General features: G+C 28.1%; 1 protein-coding gene across 1 annotated transcript in view; it reads right to left on the minus strand.

Moving 5' to 3' along the window:
* LOC101240038 (laminin subunit gamma-1) overlaps positions 1 to 19457 on the minus strand; it is an 80447-nt gene that overhangs the window by 18814 nt on the left and 42176 nt on the right. Inside the window, exons 13-20 of the mRNA XM_065790614.1 lie at positions 14486 to 14608; positions 12637 to 12916; positions 12210 to 12436; positions 8731 to 8908; positions 4514 to 4707; positions 2869 to 2962; positions 1436 to 1573; positions 775 to 1025 (exon numbers count right to left, since the gene is read on the minus strand). Of these exons, the coding sequence (XP_065646686.1) occupies positions 775 to 1025; positions 1436 to 1573; positions 2869 to 2962; positions 4514 to 4707; positions 8731 to 8908; positions 12210 to 12436; positions 12637 to 12916; positions 14486 to 14608 (1485 nt within the window). The remainder of the gene's footprint in view (positions 1 to 774; positions 1026 to 1435; positions 1574 to 2868; positions 2963 to 4513; positions 4708 to 8730; positions 8909 to 12209; positions 12437 to 12636; positions 12917 to 14485; positions 14609 to 19457) is intronic.

Genomic DNA, 19457 nt, shown 5'->3' on the forward strand with positions numbered 1-19457 from the left:
GGTGTTCCAACAGGACAATGACCCAAAGCACACTAGCAAGAAGGCGAAGAATTGTTTTGAGGAGCGTAAAGTGAACATTATGGAGTGGCCAGCACAATCGCCACATCTTAACCCAATCGAGAATTTGTGGGGTGACGTAAAGGAGGTGGTTGCTGCTGCCAAACCCACCATGAAGAAGTCACTTTGGAACGTAGTTAAGGAGACATGGAGTGAAATTCCGCTAAAGCGATGTCAGGACTTGGTTAACTCAATGCCAAGACGTTGTGTAGCCATCATTGCCAATAAAGATCACACTACAAAATACTAATATGTTAAGAAATAACTAATATTTATTGTAAAATGTTTAAAACAATTAATCTTATAATATTTTCTCATTTTAAAAGTACACATTAAAGCTGTGGTGCTATTATTTTTTTTGCGTTTTATTTGATTTTCTTTGAACTTTTGTTTAATAAATGAATACGATATATTAAAACTTGTATATTTTGTTTTTTATAAAAATTATAAGCCATTTTACTTTTCAATATGTATTTAAAAGATTTTTAAACTATCAAAAATAGTCAAAAATTCTAATTTCAACCAATTTTTGGTGGTGGTGCTATTTTATTTTTCGCAGCTGTATATATATATATATATATATATATATATATATATATATATATATATATATATATATATATATATATATATATATATATATATATATATATATATATATATATATACACATTGTAAGTGAATAAAAAAAACTTTTTTAACAAAGGAACAATTTACTTGATTAAATTGCTTGTCTTTTGCACTTGTATTATAAATACCTCCAGTAAACACATTCATTGCATAGGTTAAGTTAATATTTATTTCAGATAGAGCAGAGCTTATATCTTCATACTTCATACTGCCGAACCGCACTAGTAAGTTAGTTACATTATCATTGAGATCATCGATATCTTCAACTTCACCATCTATGTAATTCTGCCAGTTGTCATAGCAAGGTGAATGACAAAGCTCACAATCAGGTGGCGTTCCTGAAAAAAAATGTATAATGAGAAATTCACAAAGACAAACACAAAAATTTTTTCAAAAAATATATTGAAAATATTCCAGAACATTGTAACATTTAACAACTCCTTAAAAAAGAAAAAAAATGGAAAAAAATAATAAATCAATAACAAAATCAAAAATAAACAACTAATAAAACTCAATATTGCTAATAATATTCCAATATTCCTAATAAATAGTTAAAAAAACTTTATAAAAATAAGTATATAAAATAATAACATTTTACTGTTAACATTTAATTTAAATTTTAGCATTAACTATTTTGTCTATATTTAGTTTATGTATAGTGTGATGCACTGTGTATATTTAGTTTATACATAGTGTGATAGACTGTGTATAGTTTAAATTATTTTAACAGTTTAAATTATTTACGCACCAATAGCATTTACAGCGCATTCATTGCACCTTCTTCCGCTGTATCTTCCACCTAAAGGACTTACTATGCACATACATTGGCCAGTTAAAGCGTCGCAAGTTTTGTTCGTCATGGTGAAGTCAGGATCACAGTCGCAAGCTAAAAATTAAAATTTTAAATAAATTAACATAACTATAAATTAAAATAAGGAAAATATTCGAAACAAACAAGAAAATTATAATATAGAATAATAAATTTATATACATAATGCATAACTTTTCCCCAATAAATTTGATTAAATAGCTTTAAGGTAGAGAAAAAAAAGCTACATTTCTTTCATATAACATTTCAAATATACAATGATTGTGCCCTATAAATTCTTAATTTATATAAACACTTTAAAGATGTCATTTAGAGATGACAAAAAAAATCTTAAAAAAAACAAACTATTTCAATTTCAATCTAGTAATTTTCATAGTAAATAAATTTGTATAACAACTTGTACTTAACAAATTTAATATAAATGTAATCAAAAATGAAGTATAATGTATAAACTTTGATATTCTAATTAATTTATTTTTTCTTGAAACTTCTGCTTAAAGAATAATTTGTTGAATAGTAACATTAGTTGTAGTTTAAATCAGGACTGAATTAAAATAACAAGAATGAATTTAAGTAACAACAATTGTAAACAATCTTAACAAATTGGTTAACAAAGTTTTTGTAATGAATACAATCACTAAATGTGACTTTGTCAACTATTTAATAACTGATTTATATACTTATATAACTTGTGTTTTAATATACAAATATAGAGGAAAGCAGAATAGTATCGAAAAATAATTGCTCAAAAAATAGATTAATATCGAAATTTATTTGATTGAAACATTTTTTTGAGAATAATATCAAAATTTTATTTTTTAGGAAATTATTTTTAAGAAAATATTAAAATTCATTTAGAAAGAATAATGTCAAAAATGCCAATATGGAATAATATCAAAATTTGGATTTAGGAATAGTATCGAAAAACTTGCAAAGAGGTAGGACATGCGAGGAGTGTTGCTACATTGACTGACAAATAAGTAGAACACACAAGGAGTGCTACTACAATGACTGAGGGTTTGGTTTGGGCAGGCAGTCTATCAATTAAAATTCACAATTTCAGTTTATTCTCAATTTTGATATTAATTCGAAAAGTACTTTTTCGAACTTACTTTCTTTTGAGCTATATCAACTTTATTCTGCTTTTCGTATTTTAGATACAATTCCTTTTTTTATAATTTCGCTTTTATTCTCTATTTCGATATTATTTAAGAAAGTTCTTTTGAGCTTATTCTGTTTTCAATACTGATACTACTACCCAAATATAGTTATATAATTACATAAATTTTTACTATTACTGTATACTGTATAATTAAAGCATAACACATAAAAGATAACAATATTAAACTTACGTAAACATCCCTTTGAAAGATCATAGAAGCCTGGAGCACAACGATCACATTTGTCACCTAACACTCGAGGATTGCATTTGCAGACTCCAGTATTCTAATAAGAGATTCAAACATTTTAGTTTGAAATAAAATAGGTAAAAAATTGATAAAAATTTGTGATTTTATTTTGTGATTTATGTTTTGGTTTTATGGATAAAACAATAACTTTTGTGTAACCATACATCAGATATGTATATGGTCAATGAAATTTGTATAACCATATATGGCATATGTACAAAACATGGTCAATAACTTTTGCAATATTAATTCAAAAAATTGTTTCTTGAGGGTGATAACTTAAAAAATTATATTTTGCATAAAAGGACAAACTTTTGATCCACATACCATGTTTTCTTATAAAAGTCTTCTTAAAAAAAAAGTTGAATCATTAAATCATAATAAATCTATGGGATGTATTTCTTAAAAAAAAAGTTGAATCATTAAATCATAATAAATCTATGGGATGTATGAATGTGATGTATTTCAGCCCTAGCTCTCTTTGTTATTTCACAAATCGTTAATGGGCTAAAGGTCATTGGGCTAAAGCATGGTCTATTTCAATGAAGAAAAATGCAATGTGATGCAGTTTATGTCAAAATAACCAGAATTATAGCTTCAAACTAAACAAACATAAAATGGAAATAAGTGAAAAGAAAAAAGATTTAGGTTTATTTTTACCGAAATCTGAAATGGAATGAACCATATTGCAAATATAACTAAATAAAGCTAACTTTTTTTGGGATTAATAAGAAAAAAGTTCAAAAGTAGTAATAGATTTGTTATAAGGAAATTGTATCTATTTCTAGTAAGATCTCAATCTTAAAAGGTGCCATTAAAACTGTAGAAAACTATTAAGAGCAACAAAAATTATTAATAAGTTAAGAAAAAACAGCTATGAAGATAGGCTGAAAAAATTAAGAATTTTGTCTTTAGGAACACAAAGAGCAAATGATGACCTAATCTTCCAATACGTAACTCACAAAGGTTATGAAATAATCAATTACATAAATCCATTACACACCATTTAACTTCATGTAAAAAATCACCATTTAATCACTAAGCAGCTTATTTAATTGTGTTTACATAGATATACTTTTTTTAAATAAATAATAGGAACAAACTAAGTTCACAAACAAAAAAAAATAGAATAACAGAACAATAACAAGAACAATAGAATTTTAAAAACAAGTTAGACAATAACTATATTAGACACAATCGATTCAAATTATAATGCAACTTAATATTGCATTCTATTTTTTCATAAAATATAACTATAAGCTTGTGTTATTATTATTATTATTATTATTATTATTATTGTTATTATTATTAATTTCAACAATAATAATTATTATGAAAACTAACTAACAAGTAATAAGTTTTAGTAACAAAAAATTATTAAGTCTAATTCTATTAATTATCAAGTATTGTGAACCTGAAACTAAGATTAAAGTATTTCTATTAACTTAAAACCAAATCAATCCAAAACCAAGCAAAAAATCTTGGTTTTGGATTGATTTGGTTTTAAGTTAATAGAATACAACAAGAATATTTAAATAGAACTTACAGGACTATTTAATAATTTATAAGAATATTTAAACAGACTTACAGGATCACACTGCTGAGATACTGAGCCAATTAAATCACATTGACAAAGGTCACACCCTGCATTACTTTGAAAATTAAAAGTGTTCTCTGCACATTTATCACATGTACGACCAATTACATTTGGCTTGCATGAGCAATACCCAGTAATATTTTGACAATCATTACCAAATGATCCAACTAGATCGCAGGAACATTCTAAAAGAAAATACTAATTACAAATCATTTTATTAATTTTTAATAGGGGAGAACAGGGGTCGAGTTTAAGTAGTTTCATAAAGTTTTTGTTTTTGAACCCTTCAAGGTTGGGGTCAAATACATACTTTCATTCAATTAAAATATACTTTGAACTTTGATTTGCATTTGATCAAAAAATATTTTCAATATTTGTATTTGATTGAAAATCACTCATAAAAATATTTAATATAAACAAACCACCAATAGAAGTATTTTTAGTATAATAAGTTCAAACAGGTCATTACGTATTTAAATCATTTTGGGAATATACTTATTGATACTAAAATATTAAAATTGACATTACTTGATTACATCACAGATTCACTTGAATACTAACAACTGAAACAGACTGTTGAAAGATGAAAAACAAATTAAAAATATTTTTATTTGGAAAACTTACGTTACAAATAGTATTATTTAAACTTGTAAATAATAATTTCAAATTATTTGTATTTGCATTTGATCAAATGTATTTGACCCAGGTTACCCTTGAGGCAAACTTATTTATAAATATTAAAATGCAGTTTAGAAAAATGTGTCATAACATGTAATAAACATGACAGCCCAAACAAGAGTCTCTAAAAAAATGTGTTTCAACAAGTTAGCAAGTATACAATAAAAATTATTATTAACACATTGTTAGGTAAAAATATTATTTTAAACCAATCAAATTTATACAGTGGGGTGCAGAATTATAACCTCACCTATATAGAAACCTTAAACCTTAAATCTTTCAAAGTTTGTTGATCAAATTCTATTTGTAAATCATTTTTTGAAATAAATAAATATTTAATCTTATAATAATCTTGAAATAAATAAAATATTTAATAAATAATCTATTTATACTTTAATTAACTCATATTATAAAACCGTGGTGTACAATTATAAACATGTTAATTGAATCAAAAAAAGCCAAATAGTAGCAAATTCCGTTTTCAAATTAAATTTATTACATTTTAAAATTATAAAATACATTCAACGAATGCCAAGACGAATTACACTCATTGCTTTTATCAAGCAGGGCAGTTGCTTGCAAACTGAGATGCTCACCACGTTTAATCTATAATTTTGTAAACGATTCAACAAATTATTGCACAAAGTATCAAAGTGGTAGAAAACCTATACTTAGCTTGCGAATTGTGCATGCCGCTAGTAACCATACAATCTCTGCAAGACAAATAGGCACTGATTTGGGATTGAAATGCTCATGTTGGAAGGTGAATCGTGCAATTAACAAGTCAGGCATACTTTGATATGCAAAAAAACGGACATCTCTAGCATTAACTGAAGTGCACAAACGCATTCGCGTTCATTGGACCAAGGACCACATGACTTGGGAAAAAGTATGGCAAAATATTTGGTCTGATGAAAGAAAATTCAATCTTGATGGTCCAGATGGTTTTAATCACTACTGGCGTGACATTAGAAAAGAGAAAATATTTTCAAAAAGAAAGACTATGGGAGGCAGAGGAGTAATGATTTGAGGTGCGTTCGGTTATTTTGGAAAAACTTTGATTGGCTTTATTATTACTAAATTAAATGCTGAAGGATATAGAGATTTGTTGAATGGTCATTTGAATGATATTTTGCAAAAATTTGGTAACGCAAATTTTATTTTCCAGCAAGATAATGCTCCAATTCATAGAGCAAAGTTGAATATGTCATGGTTTACTAGCAAGAAAATTTAGTTATTAGAATGGCCAGCGCTCTCACCTGATTTAAATCCCATCAAAAACATATGGGGCATCATAGCAAGATGTGTTTATGTAGCAGGAAAACAATATTCGAATGTCGATGAATTGAAAAAGGCAATTGTACACATTTGGAAGAACATATCTCTAACAGATCTAAGAAAACATTTGGAAAGTATGCCAAATTGAATATTTGAAGTTATTTAGAATGGCAGGAATAAAACAAAGTATTAATAATAAATTCAAATTGCAATACAAAACATTATGGAATTTTATAGAGTAAAATTGAAATGAGGTTATAATTTTGCACCATCATTTTTCTAAAATTTTCAAGTCAATTAACAAAATTAAATATTAATCAAGTAAGATATTAAGCAATTGAATAATTTAAAAATAATTATTTAATTATTTGTGAGATCTTGAATTTTTGGTGAAGTTATAAATTTGCACCACACTGCAGGGTAGATTAGGGTAATATGAGCACCTTAAGCAAAAACTAGAATATTTTCAAAAATAATTATGCTGGACCCAAAATTTTTGCAAATAAACAATTTTTAGGGAGTCCTACTCATGATCCACTTAGATATTTGGACACCTGAAATTTTTTCTTAAAAACACAGAGGTTTTAAAAAAATAGCAAAAGTGCTCATATTACCCAGACCACAAAAAAATAACATTAATTAAGTAAAAAAATACCAACCTGACAATTAGAACTAATTTTTTGAATATAACAATTCGTTATTAACAAAACTTATTATTAAAAGATCCCATTTTAAGCCACTTTTAATTAAAACACTACTACTATGTTTTCCGCAAAAAAAAAAAAAAAAAAAAAAAAAATTAGTTTATTTTTATTATAATTCATTATTTTTTCAATTTTATCAACTCAAATGTTTGAACTATAAAAATTCAAACTTTATGAATTTAAATTACAGAAAAATCTTTACTATTGTTTAAACATTTGATCAAATCAAATACATTTGATCAAATTTTTTTACTATGTTTTGTTTTTATTCAAAAAGTAATTAAAACCACCGCTATATTAGGACTTTAAACTAGGTAATTTCAATGAAAAACACTGGGTAATTTGAGTGTGCTCATATTACACCAAAATGGCATCTTTAAATAAAGTCAAAACAAAATGTTTCTATCCATTATTTTTCAAACAAAAATGGATTGGATTTTTGGTAAAAGATTACTACATCTGTTCAACAACATCTGTGGAGTAGTCAAAGATCATCTGTACACTTTTGTCCAAGATCATCTGTATTTTTCTTTTACTCTAATAACATTTGAAAATTCAACGACCGATAACAACATCTTTAGAAAGATGTAACTACATCTAGTAATTTTTCTCCAAGTCTAATGACATCGGGAAGAATTTTCTCCAGATGTAGTTACATCTGAAAAAACTTCTATATGTAACTACATCAAGTTAAAATAATGCATTATTAGTTAATTTTTTTTTTCAGATGTAGTTACATCTGAATAAATTTCTATATGTAATAACAGCTGGTTAAAATAATGAATTAGTAGTTGATTCATTTTAAAAATAACTTTATCTTAAAATTTACAGATGTAGTTGCACAGATGTTATTACACATTGATAATTTAAAAGATGCAACTACATCTGGAAAATCCAAAGATGTAGTTGCACAGATGTTATTACACTTTGATAATTTAAAAGATGTAACTACATCTGTAGAATCCACAGATGTAGTTGCACAGATGCTATTACACTTTGATAATTTAAAAGATGTAACTATATCTGTAATATTCATATAATTTTTGCTCAGATGTTATTAGACATCAATAAAATTTCAGATGTTGTTGGACAGATGTTGTTATACCTCATTTTATTTACAGATGTTTTTGGACAGATGTTATTAGACATGGCAAAAACTGATTATGTTACCCTGACCAGGATTTTTAGCTAACATATTTTTCTTTATGAAAAAATCAATTTCATTATTTTAGCACCGAATTTTGTGCCACAGATTTATTCATGAGTGATAATATTATTTTAACAATTCAAAAAGTTTAACATCATTTTAATTAGATGAAAGTCGCTAACTACAGCATGTAAATTTTCGCTAATTGTACTGATTTCTGTTACCACAACATAAAGTAGATTAAAAAAATAAAAAGCAACTTTAACTTCATTGCTTACATCTAAGAAATCTTTAAGTATGCTCATATTACCAAGGTGCTCATATTACCCTAATCTACCCTAAATATAATGACAGCAAATAATCAATAAAAAATTTGTATGTATTCAAATAACATTTTATACCTTTACATGTACCAGCTAAAGCATCACCATAATAACCAGGTCGGCAATATTCACAATTTTTACCAATTGTATTTTTAAGACATCTTAAGCAAACACCTGTTGTTGTGTTGCAATTACCAGCAGCCTTTTCGTCAATGTTGTTGTTACAAATGCATTTTTTACACGAACCATTAGGATCCTGTAAATATTTTTAAGCGAACAATTAATAACAAAAATCAAATATTAAAATCTTTAATGACTTAAATACTAATCTACAGTATCATAACAGATGTTAAAATAAATAAAAAAACGAATCTCTAACAGCATCTATAATAAGGGCAAATCTGTTGTTCCACCTCTCTTGTATGGTTCAGATTTTGTCACCTCGCCTAAAGACAAAGCTGAACTGCTTGTTAAGAACTTTTCATCAATATCATCTCTTGATTCCACTAGTTGATTCTACTTGATATAGCCGTCAAACAGGTTGATCCATGGCTTGACATTCGTACCACTCCAGCTTCTGTATCTAAAGTAATTTCCTGCTTAGACTCTTCTACAGCTTGTGGTCTGGACAACATACCTGTTATAGTCTTGCAGAAATGTTCTCCAGAGCTGTCGTCTATACTTTCAAAACTATTTAACAAGTGCCTATCAGAGTCTTGTTTTCCAGCCTACTGGAAAGTGGCATCTGTTATCTCTATTTTCAAAAACTCTGGAGAGCGATCTGACTTGTCTAACTATCCTCCCATTAGTCTTTTGCTATAGAAGCAAGGTTTTTGAGTCTTTAAATAACAAAAACTTATTCTCTCATCTTGAATCTAATAAATTACTTTCAGATCATCAATATGGATCTTCTCATTCTACAGCTGATTTGCTAACAGTAATAACCGATAGGTTTTATCGTGCATTAGATAAAAATGGAGAGGTTAAGGCCATTGCTCTTGACATTTCTAAAGCTTTTGAAAAAGTTTGGCATGCTGGTCTTCTCCATAAGCTTTCTTCTTATGGTGTATCTGGTAATATATTTAAGATTATTGAATCCTTCCTCTCCAATCATAGTATAAAAGTTGTCATGGATAGACAGCACTCTTCTTCATATCCTGTTATTTCAGGAGTTCCTCAAAGTTCTTTCTATGGACCTATACTCTTTTTAACTTACATTAACGATCATCCAGATATTTTCACATCTAAGGTGGGATTGTTCGGTGATGATACTACCATTTATTCTTGTCTTGATAAGAAACCAACACTCTCTAATAGCTTAGAGGGGGCATTTACGCTTAAAAAGATCTCACTTCTTCTAGAGCATGATGCTCACAGTGGCTGGTGAACTTTAGCTCAGAGAAAACTCAACTTTTTTCAACTAACCATTATCACAATAATCTAGATCTTATGAACAGTAATATACTTGAAGAGTCATCTACCCTTCAACTTCTTGGACTAACTCTTACTTCTGATCTTCCTTGGAAACTATATATCAAACCAATTGCAAAATTAGCATCTTCTAAGGTTGCATCTCTTTATTGTGCTTGCCACTTTCTTATTTAGGATTCTATTCTTTATCTTTATAAATCTCAAATCCCTCCTTATAAAGAATACTGTTGCCATATCTGGGGTGGATCTTCCAATGATGCTCTTTCTATTTTAGACAAGGTGCAAAAACGCATTTTAAACATAGTTAGACCTGCTATTGCAGACAGCCTCGAACCATTATTGGTTGGAGGCTGTCTGTCTGTTGCTTCTCTTTCTCTTTTCTATAAATACTATAATGGGCACTGCTCTAAAGAGCTAGTGTCTCTTCTGCCATCTACTAAAATTCATTTTCCTATTACTTGTCATTCAATTAAGTCTCACTCTTTTACTGTGACTGTTCCTAAGTGCTCTAAAAGTCCTTATTCATCTAGTTTTTTTTCTCAAACATCAGTTCTTTGCAACTCGCTTCCTTCTTCTTGTTTTTCTGATTCATATAATTTGCAATCTTTTAAATTGTCTGTTAATCATTATCTTGCTTTATAAACTTCATTTTTTTTCTTACAGTAACTTCCAACTCTAATAGTGGTTGCTTGGAGCCTTGTTGGAAGTGAAGATGTTGGAAAAAAATAATAAAATTTACTAACAAAAATTTAACTATAAATTATAGATCGTTTAATTTAAACATGTAATAAAATTAAAAGAAATATTAAAAATAACATTTAAAAAATATGGAGATGTAAAATGCTAAATGTAAAAACATCCAGAATAAGTTAATATTCTATAACATTAAATTCTGTACCATTTTCAAATCATATTATTTTTGACACAATGCAATATTTTAATTGGAATCAGCATCTGCAACCTGACATCGACAGTGTATTTATAAAACCTTGTGGTAAAGGTTTTTGATTTGAAGGTTTTTGAATTGAAGATTTTTGTTCTGCAAAAGATTGTAGTGATTTTTCTTCAGAGAAAAATTTATTAAATTTTCTCTACTTAATCCTATAGTTTATTCATTTTTAATGTCTGTGCTTAAATTAAGTTTAAAAACATGTAATACTCAGAACTATTTTTTTCACTGTATTAATGTCTACTCTGATGTTACATAAGAGTATTACCTTTTTGTATTTTTCTTTAAATGCTTTTTTTAAAATTAAATTTAATAAAAATAAAATATACATTGAAATACTTTAAATTTAAAAACAACACTGATATCATTTTTTTAATTTATTTGATGGATGCCTCTAAAGGGGATCAGAAACTGTAGATTAATACAAGCTGATGTGTATAAGTATACATGGAGTACTAAATATATAACAGCATTTGAGACAAGAGGATGGTAAAATACAATCAATGTCATTTATAAAATCCATAATTGGTAAACAAATCAGAGTCAGAAATTTTCTGAGAAATTTGTTTTTAGACTTGTTTCACATGATCATCTTTGATTTTTTAATTTTACAGCAAAATACAGCTATGAGACAGTTAAAGTTTAAAACTAAAATCAAGACTATTAGGACTTTTTGGAACAACCTTATTTTAGAAGAGCAAAAACTTTATTTTTTAGGTTCATAAGTTTGAATTCTAAACAGGAAACTTTTATTTAGATAGTAAACATAACAATTAAAATAAAAAACAGAAAAGCGAATGTTTTATTAATTCTAAATAAAATAATGAAAATTAAAACTTGCAGAACTAATGTTTTATTTAAATTCCTAATAAAAAGGTAAAATAATGGGTTTGTTTTTCAAATTTTTAATGTTTACTTAGGTGTAAATAAAATATCAATTTGTGTTTGAAAATATTATGAGTTTGGGAAGGTAGTATATATAAACATGTGAATGGCATCTATGATGGTAAAAAGAATATATTTTTTTGTTATGATGTCCAACTTTTTATAGTAGGACTTCAAATTGTTATCTTTTTTTCTGCAAAAAGAATTTAATTGAAAAAATAAAAATATATCTTAAAAATTGAATAATGTTGCTTTATAGAATTTTACTTAAATGTGCATAAACCAATTTTACCAGTGGGTTTCCATAATAGCCATCAGAACAAGTTTCACACTGTCTTCCAGAATAACCTACTGCACATCCATAACATGTTGGTTTATCATCATTATCCAGCAAACAAAGTTTTGCAAACTGATTTTTTGCATTCTGTCCTCCAGGACAGGCACATTCTTGACAGTCATCACTGTTTCCTTTGGTTGGATCTCCATAAAAGCCTACTGCACATTTTTCACAGTAGCTACCTGAAATAAAAAAAAAAAACATAATAAGATTAATACATTTATTTTACCCTAATAACCCTATACCCTATATCACCATTTACACTTTGCATATTGAGTATTATGACACAATGTTGATTTAATTTTTTCAACGTCTCTAACACCTTTTATCAAAATTATTTTAATATTTTTTCACTTTATATGTAAAAATGTAAAAAAACTACCATTAGTATTGTCTTGGCAATTAAAACAAACTCCAGTGTTTGGATCACATTTATTTGTGTGCTGATTACATTGACATGGAACACAAACATCATTGATATTACCATTTGGAGGCGATCTTGTATAACCATCATTACAATGTTGACAAAATTGTCCTGTATATGCGATAGGACAGTTACAGTACTCTACATTCTTAGCTACTTTTAATCCTGAGTTTTTTGGTAATTTGTATGTACTGTATGTCATTACAATGTTTGTTATTCCAACAAAACCATCAGAATTCTGAAAAAAAAGTTGTATAAAATCTGAAATATTAAACTAAGTTAAACTTTTATTAAAAAATGAAGGAACAAATTTTACTTAAATATAAAATGACAATTTGACAATAAAAATGATGAAAAACAATGCTGACATGACACTTAGCAGTGAATAAAAATAATGATGCTGACATGACCTAGCAGTAAATTTGATTTTATAATTATATATGATCTTTTTAAATGCTTGTACTATATGATTATCATTTACTATTATGTTTATACATTATAATTATTATATATTATTGTTTAATTTTAAAAAATATATAATTTTATTTTTTTTAAAAAAGGAGATGTTATGCAAATTTATATTTAAAATATTAACAAAAAAACAAACAAATTAAAAAGCAAAAATTAGTTTACAGGGTACTTATATAACCCAGGGTGTTACAATTATATACTTTGTTGCTTATATATTTATATACAGTTGTATGACAGTTGAAGATGGCTATCTATCAATTTTGATTATTTTGAAATAAAAGTTTATTTTTTTAATATAAAAAAAAAAATTGTTACTAGAGGTTAATTTGTTATTTAAAATGAAGTTTTAACTCATAATAAATAGTGTACTTTTTGATAAAAAATGATACTTTGCAGTTTCCATACAAAATGTAAAGAAAAAAAAAGAACAATACGGAGAACTTGACATCAAAGAGGGTTGGTAAATATGGATAAAAGAGGATCCCCTGTGTTGAAAGGATACTAACCAAGATTGTCTTTAAAAATAGTTAGGCCAACAAGGATGAAATAACTTAAAAGTTAGAGTAATTTAGTGTCAAAATTTCAAAGACTGGTTCTGGTCTGCACAATATTGGTTACAGTTCAAGACACAAGGCTGAAGAACAAGAACCCAAACTGACACAAATAATGATGCAAATAAAGGTTGGAGTGGGTAAAAAAAAAAAGCAGTATGTAAAAAAGTAATGAAAATAAGGAGTTAGGTAAAAGGAGGGGGAGGAACCTTAATGAAGATAACTGTAAAGTTATGGAAACTAAATAATGAAGACAATTACAAATTGAAAATTTTGTTAAAAATTACCAGACTCACAGCAGAACCCCAGCAGAAATTGCTTTGAGATCAAAAATTCAAGAGTGAACAGTAGTTTGCAATAATAAAAGATAATCAAACTTCACATTCAAATAATATAAATAAGATAAAAGTCCAATATTCAAAAATGAAAAAGCGTGATATAATAAAAAATAAAGAGCCAATAAAAACAGATCAAGTACTTTGGTGACAAAGTCAATAGAATAATAGTCTAAAACAGATCAAGTACTTTGGTGACAAAGTCAATAGAATAATAGTCTAAAACAGATCAAGTACTTTGGTGACAAAGTCAATAGAATAATAGTCTAAAACAGATCAAGTACTTTGGTGACAAAGTCAATAGAATAATAGTCTAAAACAGATCAAGTACTTTGGTGACAAAGTCAATAGAATAATATAAATATAACTGCATTAATGACTCTTTATACAAATCTTTCAACGAAAAAAAAGTTAGTAAAAGAAACAACCTATTTAAAAAAAAAAAAATACCGCAGTCCACTTTCCTCTGATGTATATATATTCCAAATCACTAAGAGTCTGAATCATGTCTATATTACTTGGAACAGCGCCTAACATGTTATCTTTTCTCCAAAAAACTTCATAAAAAGTAACCTAAATATAAATTAATAAAATTAATAAAAACATAAATAGAGATTAATAAAGTAGCTTGAAATAATAAATTTGTATAAAATATTAATTTATATATATAATATTATATTTATATAAACCATTGATTGCTTCGTATTTTTTTAATTGTTTAAATCGTTTATATTGCAACAAACATTTAAATGACCAAAACTACAAAAAATTACACACTTTTATTTATGGTTATCAGGTTGGATAAATGTGTAAATTGATGTTAAGCAGTTTAAATGAATATGTTATGAAGTTGTACTATTACAGTACAGATTTGATAAAGGAAGATCAAATAGTGACATAAATTTAATTTATATTCTTTATTTATTAATATTATGCTATATATTCTATTTATTCTTCTTATTAAACTATATATTCTATATTATTTTTATTATTACTATTATCATTATTGTTAGTATTGTTGATGTTGTTGTTGTTACAGCAGAATAAATATAAACAACAAAAATAAAATTAGAACTTTTGTAACTAATTAGTACAACTTTGAATTAGAGAGTTTAGAAAGTTGAAGTTGAGAGTTTAGGGTTGAAGTAAAAGTAGTAGAAGTTAAAGTAGTGGTGTTGTAGTAGAGGGCTTTTTTTATCTTTATAAACAAAAAGTTCGAGCTTAACTCCCAATGTGTCCCTGGTAGTACAGCACTGTTTTTTCAAGGTTTATGTTTTAGATTTATAGAGCTGAGAGAGGGTTTTAACCACGATGAAAAATAAGAAAAAGTAAAGCTTTCTTGACTGTAATTGTCCCAGGGCCTTGGGGAGGTGAATAAAATAAAAATGAAAAAGTTCTTTTTTTAAACTTTTTAAAAAAACAAAATGAAGAAGAAAATAAATTTATTTGAATTTTTCTTTGTTTGACACAAAGATAAAAATAAATTTGAAAATTTGCAAGTTTATGAAAATAAATGAGAATAAAGTTTATGAAATTAAATAAATTAATAATAAATTATGCAAATAAATAAAAAATAATTAACTTCTTTTTTAATCTAACTCATTCCCAACAAGGCTGCAAGCAACTACTATTAAGTTGAGAGTTAATAGAAAACAAGGAATAAAATTAAAGAGCAAGGAAATGGTTGATAGAAGACTTGAAAATTATGAAGAATGGAAAGAGTTTAAAAGGTTTGAAAGTGTAAGTAAAAAAAACTTGATGAATAAAAGTTTTTAGAGCATGCAGAGATAGATACAGTAAAAGGATGAGACTTTGCTGAATGACAAGTCAAGCAAGAATAAGTTTTGGTTAGTAGAACTAGAGATGATAGCCCCTTTGAGTAGTGACCATGATAATATTTGTAGAAAAGAGAAGAAAACGCCACTTAACAATGATGGGAGATTAAAGTAAACTTAAAGACGTAAACTCCGCAGATAGAGCAGGTCCAACTACATTTGCAATGTGTTTTTTTTTTTGCCTTGTCTAGAAGAGAAAGAGCATTAATAGAAGAACCAGCCAACGCCAAAATAACAACCAAATATGACAACAGTATTCCATACAGGGACGAATAAGAGATTTTTGATTCAGTATTTTTATTTGTTTCATACATGGACAAATAGGAGATTTGTAGATATAGAAAATCAAATTAGGAGTAAGATAATGGCAAGAACAATAAAGAGTTGCAACCTTAGCAGATGCTAACTTTGCAATGAGTTATATATATTGTTTCCATGAGAAGCCAGTAGTGAACGATAATCCAAAAAGAAAAGGACTCAGTAAAGGATTGCTATTCATTAATACAGGAATGTTGACAGTATTGCAATAGCTGTTTGCATTAAATAAATGAGTTTTGTTAGAGTTGACAAGCACAAGCCAATGCATGCCATAATCTATTACATAAGTAAGATCAGACTCAAGATCAGCTGCTTGCTCTATTCAGCTGTAATCAAAAACAGAAGAAACATTTTGTCAAGACAAAAATATAAAGTTAAGTTGTCACCAAAAAAAGCCAATTTAGATGTAAGTTTGTCACGAAGATCATTAATTTAAATAAGAAACAAAACAGGACCAAGGATAGAACCTTGAAGTACCCAAGAAGTTACTGAAAATGTAGAAGAGTGTTGGCCTTCGAGGATGACTTTAATAAAGCAGTTAGAAACAAATGATTGGATACTCTCAACATTTTTTCCAGATACACAATATGAAGTAAGACTATGGAGGAGACTAGCATGCCAAACTTTATTGAAAGCTTTAGATATTTTAAGAGCAAGTCCCTTGTTTCACTGCCTCCATCTAATAAAGGATAAAATCTTTTAGTCACAGCAGTTAGCAAGTCAGAGAAGATCAAAAACTGTATTGTCTGAATGTAAGTTATTTGACTCAAGATAGGATACTAGAAATTTGTTGATTAAAGACGTAAAGATCTTGCTAATAACAAATAAAAGACTGATCAGATAATAGTTGGAGGGGTCAAAATGTTCTCCAGAGTTTTTAAAAATCGGAATCACAGATGCCATTTTTGAGCAGGCAGGAAAACAAAACTCAGTCTAGCAGTTATTAAATGGTTAAGAAAGAAAAATGAAGAGAGTTCAACACTTTTGTAAGACTATGACAGAACTGCTGTCTGAAACACAAGCCATAGAAGAATTTAATTAAGAATGAAAGGAAATGTATGGCCATAAGATTCAAGAGTTGAATTAAAAAAATTATTTGTAAATAGCTCAGCTTTATCCTCAGGAGAGGTAATAAGATCAGTACCATGAATTAAAGATGGAATGTTAGACTTGCCTTTGTTAATAATGCTGTTAAAAATTTTCCAAAATTCTCTAGAGCCTAACTTCTGAGATAAGATACAAGATTTAGTGAACTGGGAATAAAGAAGCTTAGTATCAGACAGCTCCATTGATCGCATACTATATTATTATATAGTCTACATTGATTTCTTGTAATAATAAATAGGCATTTCTTTTAAAAGAGAGTTCTTTTAAAAAAGATAAAAAAAAAATTACAATTAAATAGAATAGCTGCACAATAAGATGAAAACCATATATATATGGTTTTCATCTTATGGTGCAGCTATTCTATTTAATTGTAATTTTTTTTTTATCTTTTTTAAAAGAACAAGGGTATATATTATAATATATATATGTATATATGAATATAAAATGTATGTATATATACATATATCTATCTATCTATCTATCTATCTATCTATATATATATATATATATATATATATATATATATATATATATATATATATATATATATATATATATATATATATACAAATATATATATTAGGGTCAAAACCTTTATGCTCTTGCTTTTTTGTGTTCCTTTTGCTCATAAAATAGGCCACAAAAAATATTTTTGGTGTAATGTATATTTTAGAACAGTCTCAAAGACCATGAAGTTTCATAATTTGAGCTAATTTGAAATTTCGAGTCGAAAGTAAACATACTTTGCACTTTTTGCTATTGAAATGCGATGGTAAATGGGCCGTGTGGCCGTGGCGTAGTGGTTAGAACGCTTGCTTTATAAGCAGGAGACCCAGGTTCGAAACGAGCTCTGGACATATTTTCGCGTCACGGTAAGGAAGGAGGCGTGAACTTCCTGGTTAAATGCACTTCCGCGGTGCTCTGTGACAAGACCATTAGGACTTCTTGGGGCACCTAAAATAAAAAAATAAAAAAATAAAAAAAATAAATAAATAAAATGTAAATATTTGATTGTTTAATTAACTAAGTAGACAATTATTCATAATAGTCCAGTGGTATTTGTTTATTCAAGTTCGACCTATAGTGCTTTGTTCCAAGTTCAGTGTTCGTCACAACTGCAGTAGGCCTATTACTAACAGACAACTAAAGTCTATTTATGTTTATTAAGTAGCGTAGCTTTCTTTGAGTAAAAGCATTTACGATGTTGTTTAACAACTTGAAACAGATATTGTTTCTGATCTTCCTGTTTAGTCAGTGAGGAATTAAATGTAGTGGCTAAAGCGATGGCCCTCTCAGTGCTGTTGTTAATTACTTTTAAAGATTCAGAAGTGTTCTTTCTAATGATGAACGATGACAGTTCCGGCCACTTATCTACATCTTCTGACAGAAAGGAGGTGTCAATTTGAAGGGCTGCAAAAAACAGGTGGGATGCAGGTCCAATGAAATGATCGAGAGTTTTTGCGCTGAGGTTTTCTTTTCCTGTATATTTGACTGAAAGATCTTCATTTCTTCCAACTAGGTGCTCTCATAGTCAACTCACTGTTTTCTGCTTTGTGTTCAGTGTCACCATGTCTGAGAAGAGGCTAAGAGGTACCATTTCTTTGCTTAAGTACCATAAATGACGTCCAATTACACAGGCAGCCACCTTGGCTACTGCATCACTAGTTGAATGGTAGTTTGCAATGACTCGAATGTTAAAACATGCTTAGCCACTACTTTTGCACGTTTTGGAGTCTTATTGAAGCTGGCCTGTTCTTCTTCAGATGCCTCGTCTTAAGATGATTCAGCTTCAAAACTACTGAACAGACCTGCTCCAGACAAAGTTGCAGATTCAGCAGCACTGTTCTTTCTTTCTTTATCTTTGGCTTGTCATTCCACCTCTTTCGACACTCTTTTTGTCTTCCTCTTTCTTAGACAAGTCCCTATCCACACCACCCATGGCGATTTCCTTTCAGACTGCTGATAGATCAAAAACAGTTTATCTTCTTCAATTGTAATCAAATTCACGCAATCATGGTGAGAAATGTCAAACAACATGTTGATAGACTGCTCAAACTCTGCTTCTTGGGTCATTTGTGCAACAACTCCTCTACTTTAATTGCAATAGACGTATTGGTAACCATCTGATAAATCCTCAAATTTTCTAATGATATTTCTCAGTT

This window comes from Hydra vulgaris, chromosome 02, assembly GCF_038396675.1.
Source record: "Hydra vulgaris chromosome 02, alternate assembly HydraT2T_AEP".
NCBI classification, from domain to species: Eukaryota; Metazoa; Cnidaria; class Hydrozoa; order Anthoathecata; family Hydridae; genus Hydra; species Hydra vulgaris.